General features: G+C 37.1%; 1 protein-coding gene across 1 annotated transcript; it reads left to right on the forward strand.

The window, feature by feature from the left end:
• Positions 1-1921: 1921 nt before the first annotated feature.
• Positions 1922-4881, forward strand: LOC142358197 (rho GTPase-activating protein 18-like; the record flags this gene model as incomplete). The annotated part of the gene is made up of 4 exons (XM_075409651.1): positions 1922-2143; positions 2488-2722; positions 3051-3406; positions 4260-4881. Coding segments are annotated over 4 exons (1083 nt in total), but the record flags the coding sequence as incomplete, so codon positions are not given.
• Between the last annotated feature and the right edge of the window lie 753 nt (positions 4882-5634).

Below are 5634 nucleotides of genomic sequence, written 5' to 3' on the forward strand. Positions count from 1 at the left end.
TCGTTCTCCCTTTTTTTAAAAAATCATGTTGAAGTCGCCTGTCACAATTATCTGCCTATTTTCAGTGGTAGCATAGTCAAGGTTTAAAGCTAATTCATTTAAAAACAAGCTAGATTGTTTTTTATTCGGGCAGTAAGAAATATTAAGTAAAACTTTTTTTTATTTGCGATGGCGAGATTAATCCAGATCGATTCAAACTGTAGGCTAAATTTGTTCAGATCATGCCTTATTTTTGGCGACAGATGTTTTGGAACTAGTGCCATAACTCCTCCCCCCTTTTCTTGTTGTCAGACATCGATGCTGACCTGTCGTTGCGAAAGCATACATAATTGTCAGGGAAAGGATTGCAGAAATTTTCCTCCTCAAATTTCGTTAACCAGGTCTCTGTGAAGCAAAAAATACAGTTCGTATATGTTATCATCTGTTTCAGTGAAAAGTTTTTTTAGAGATGCTCTGGCAATTCAAGCAAACAAGTGTCAGTTTTTTTGCGCCTTTTGAAGTATATTTTGGGTCTGAGTTTGAGACAAAATTGGTCCTGGATTTTTTTCAATGTCACCAGATCTAAGGAGATTGATTAATATGAAAAGAAAGAAGTAAAATTCAGGGTAATTAAAAAAGTTGCAGTTAGTTTTACTGTTAAAGTAATGTAAGAGAGGCCCTTGCATACAGTCTTTTTATAACCCAATTTGTTTGAATTCTCTTTCTCTATTGACGCGGGAAACCTTGAGGTCAATAGAAGAAAGAGGACAAAAAACTTTTTTTGGAATAGATACAGCATAAGTATGATCACAAGAAGTTGTTATTACTACGCTTCCGTAAACACATTTTTTCAGATCTGTAGTGTCATCAATAGTTGTAGTAGTTACAGGCAGTTGCAATATTTAGCATGTGACGCATTAGTGGCATAATTTGTATTATATTGGTGTTGCCAAACATTTGAGCCATATAAAGGATTAAATCTGTGTTGCCTGTTGAATTGGATTTTGTTTGCTTTTGCATATTTGACGTCATTGAACTGCCCTGTAAATGTGTTTGCACTTTATTGTTAGATGGAACGTTGTTGTCTACTCGACCGTTTGAGCTGTGTAACAAATGTGATAGCATCCAATTTTTTAGCAACGGGGCTCTAAATCGATGGGTTATGGTGCACATTATCAAAGAATAAATAGTTGTATCCCACGTTGTTGTCGTCTGTTTGATCGATACTAGTTCCTTCCTCTTTAATGTTTTTGTTCACGTTGAAGGTTTTAAATCCAATTTGTTTACTGTATGTTCTATGTATTAGCTCATTAAACTCGTCAATGCAATTGTTTTTGTCCTTGTTTCGCGGTAAGTTTTTTAGAGGAGGAACTTCGCATACAACAAATACTTCTGGTTGGAACTTTTCAATACATTTTTAACGAGTTTGGCATGATCCGCAAAGTGATCTTGCGCACTTTTTTGATGTTTAAGAACATTGTTCGTGCCGTCTTGTAGTAATAGTGTTTCAATTTTTCTGTCTTCATTTTTTTTCAATTTTTCTGTTTCAATTTTTCTGTCGTCAATTTTTCAAGCCAATAAAGCGCCAATTGGAATTATTACTTCTTTTTCATACTTTAGCGCTTTGGAGTCTAAAATTTCTACCGTACATAAATGGTCAAATGAGTGCAGCCTTTTTTGGTTAGATCTTTCTTGCAAATGTTAAATATTCTTTCTGCAATTGCTTAATTACAAATTTTCTGTGTTTCGGATAGACTGTCAGACATAAATCAAAGAAGGTATCTTTTAGTTTGTAATTTTTTCTCTGCTTGAATAGAACAATTATAAGAAAATACTGAATGATGGTCCGCCCTATTCAATTAACTGGCTCGATAGAATTGGTATTGCATAGTTTTTCATTTGTCAAAGCATGTTAACCATCTTTTACAATGTATATTTAAAGGTGACCAATTACGACGCTGCTTCGTTGCTGAAGCAGTACCTGCAGGAGTTGCCGATTCCTGTTCTGACCTTTGAGTACATGCACCTATTCCCTCTTGTGTGCAAGATGAATTGCAAAGTGGGCAAGAAGCTGGAAGCCCTCAACCTCCTCATCCTCATGTTGCCCTGTGCTCACTCACACACATTAAAACTTCTTCTCATCTACCTCTCTCAAGTTGTTCAGGTAGAATTGGGTTCAGTTCATTAATTGTTATGTAAACTTTTGAATTTGGTGAAATTTCGGACTGTCCTGTTCACGGCGTTAGCACAAAGTGTCTTTTGTGACGCATATTTGTAACTATACTGGGGCAAAAGTAGTACATACCTTTCCGATCGGAGCTCAAGGGTTAGCGATTTCACTCTGTGGTTACAGTGAGTAGCGATTCATTTTAGGGATGCTGGCCCGATATGGTATCTCGTTAAATATTCTAGACTCCATTTTATGTAATTCGTGTCGGTATACTTGAGTGTCGGTATGAAAGTGTTTCTTGTCGAGAGCTTGCACTGAAGTTGCAGATATATTTTTAGAATGAGTTGCACAATCAGATGAACTTGGAGAGTGTGGCTAAGATCATGACTCCCACTTTCTTTGGGAGCAGCAGCGACAGAGGGATGGGCAAGAATGGAGCGAGGAGTCTAGGGAGCATTGATGACGAAATGAGGAGCAACCAGGAACAGCAGGAGGTGATGCAGTTATTGATAAACTACCACGAGCAGCTCTGGATTGTTCCTGACTTCTTGCTCAGCGAGATCAGATTTAAAGGCGAGTTTGAAAATTCAGTACGTCCGTCGTCTTAACTCAGAATAAGAAGATTTAGGTTGACTTTACTCGGATTAAGCTGCAATAATTGTAATAACATCGAAGTAGAAATTTTTTAGTATAAGTGAACAGTGAATTAGCTAGTTGTGACAGTTCTGTTCAACTGTGTGAGAGCTTGAAATCGCGATTTGGCATGTTTTTGGTCATGAGTTGGTGGTATAGGAACTGTAAACCATAAATGAGTTTTTCTGCAAAAAGTAATTCGCTATTTTACACCAGGATGTCAACAAAGGCGCATCGCAAATGACAATTGTGAATTTCCTCGTTTCAGACCAACATCATGGACCTGCAGATAAACAGAAATCATTGCCAGTGCTAAAGAGCTTATTCAGAAGAGCGAATGCGAATAGACGGGAGTCCTCGGATCTAGTCGACGGTCACCATCATCATCATCACCACCACCACCACCACACACACCCATCGGCTGTTAACCATTTGCCATCGGTGGTCCTATCACCCTCAGCCTCTTCTTTCGTTCCCCGCAAAGTGGAGATTAAATTGGGTCATAATACATCTGTTGAAGTAGATACGCAATTGCACCCAACTGTGGGCGATATTATGAACTATGTACAGCACAGCACTATGGGTTCTCACAGCAAACCGCCCACGAGTAGTCCACCAACTCAGGTGAGCATATCTTTTCAATTTACCCAATTGAGAGATATTTTGTCTCCGACGGCTACCCTTTTGCCTCGAACGTTATGATCAAGTTTTGCGTTCATAGCTGTGATTATTTTTTACATGCCTGATCTCTATCTACTCTATCAAAATTTAATTTTGTAAGCTTTGCTTATTTCCGAAAGGGGAATGTTAGTGCACATATAATGGACGGCATTCTCCGAAGAATTTTTAAAACGAGGTTGTAATATTATGGACTGTTGCTGTTTAAAATATGAACTTGCAAAATATCTCAAAATGTTAAATTTGTAAAGAGAACTTTTCGATCAGCTTTTGCGTCAATTTTTCTCTCAGCAAAACTTTAGTGGTAATCAATTTTTTAAATTAGCCATGTGCGGAATAGTGACCTCTAATTTTAAAACGTTTGTGATCAATATATTTAATTGTTTGTCAGTAGATTAGTAACAGAAATAGCACTACTTCTTCAAGAATTCAAAACTCTACCAGTTCAAGAATTCATTTGAAAGGGTGCTTTGAATTTTCTCTGCAATTAGTTTTTGAAAACAACATGAGTTTGATATTAATTTAAACCTAAGTTACCTGCAGTGCGGATTAACTTGCGTGATTAACTAGCAATTAATTTGCGTGAATAACTACTAGGAATTATTGCATCAATTTTTTTTCCGGTGTAAATTTTTGAAAAAAGTTGGCATGACAAAAAATTGGGTATAGAAGTTTCTCGAACGAAAGTAATATATTTCTTTTAGTTTTCTCTTAGGAAAAATTGCACCATCGTATTCAAATTGAACTTAAAATCTTGAAAATTTTCAATTTCATCGTTTCTAGAGAGTACGCTTCATAGGTACTGCATGGATCGCCCGTTAATAGCAAGGGCGACAGTAGCCAGAGCCTCCAGGGATCTCCGGGGTCGATTGGAAGCAACTACAAGTTGTCCAGTTCCTACTCTCAAGAAGGCTGGGTGAAGGCAATTGACGGCGATGTCTCAAAGAAACTCTGCCTTTTCGAAGTCGGAGGAAACATCACAAAACGATGTTTGAGCGATGAAAAAGCACTGTTCAGTAACTTGTATGAACTGAACCCTAGTGCGTCTTGGGTAGTTGAATTTAGATGACCTTACTTATAAAAAAAACTTAATGGTTCTTAGGCTTCACTACGGTTTGTGCAAACTAGCTGACCTTCTTTCTTTTTTTTTTGGACGCAATTGTATTTCTCCTTAATTTGTTGTTATCATCTTATGCTTTGAAAACTCCCGATGTTTGTTTAAACACTGCAAGTTTTTGACTTTTTGTCTGAATGAATATATTGGTCTGACATTCCAATTATATAAATATCGCAAAGGTGCTCTCAGATTTATATGTCTGTTGGATATTAATTATGTAATAGAGAATTCTCTATTTATCAATACTACCTATTTGTGCAATCTATCCTCGGATCTGTTTATTGCCCCCTCCTGAACAAAACCCGCCGACGTTTTCAACTGGTCTGCGTGAATGAACTTCCGCATTTTGGTTTTGACGAGTTTTTGAAACAAGCCGATTCTCATGGTTCGCATTTTGTTTTGAAATAATTAGCAACGAGACCCGAAGAGTGTAATACAACCATACTGTTGCAATTGTAACTTAGTTTTTTGACAGTACTGTAGGACAAAATACGGCCGCTTATAGGACAATATGGCCGCTTATGGGACAAATTATGGCTAATGAAGGACTTGTATGAGTATTTTCATTACTCCCATGATTGGTAGAAACATTTGAATGACAGTAAGAAACTTAGATGGTGCTCTGGGAGGGGGTTTGAAAACAGTTCCTAATGTGTTCGTTCGTTGTCACACAACTGCTTGTAAAATAGATCTGCTTAAGTGGATGTTGTTATCATGTGATATGCGTCGTCGTCTCCTACTGGCAATGCTACCAAATTGTTTGAATTCCTTATTCTATGTACGTCATTCTAAAATTTGTACAGAGTTAAATTAACGATTTAGTTTGTTTTGTAGAAATGCTCTACTCATAAATATATTTTTACTGCTTCTGTGGTTTCTTTAAAATATTTGCTTTTTTAAATAACCGCACAGTGATAGCTGGGGCTATTAGGGGCCTTCTCTTGGTATTTTACAATTCAAAGAATTTGAATTGTATTGGAGCGCTGGCTTTTTTTAAGATCTGTTCTCATTTTCATGATTTTTGAAGTCAAATTGGAGTAAAGATTTTGGTCACGCC

This window comes from Convolutriloba macropyga, unplaced genomic scaffold (genome assembly GCF_964194025.1).
Source record: "Convolutriloba macropyga unplaced genomic scaffold, txConMacr16.3 SCAFFOLD_936, whole genome shotgun sequence".
NCBI lineage: Eukaryota > Metazoa > Xenacoelomorpha > Acoela > Convolutidae > Convolutriloba > Convolutriloba macropyga.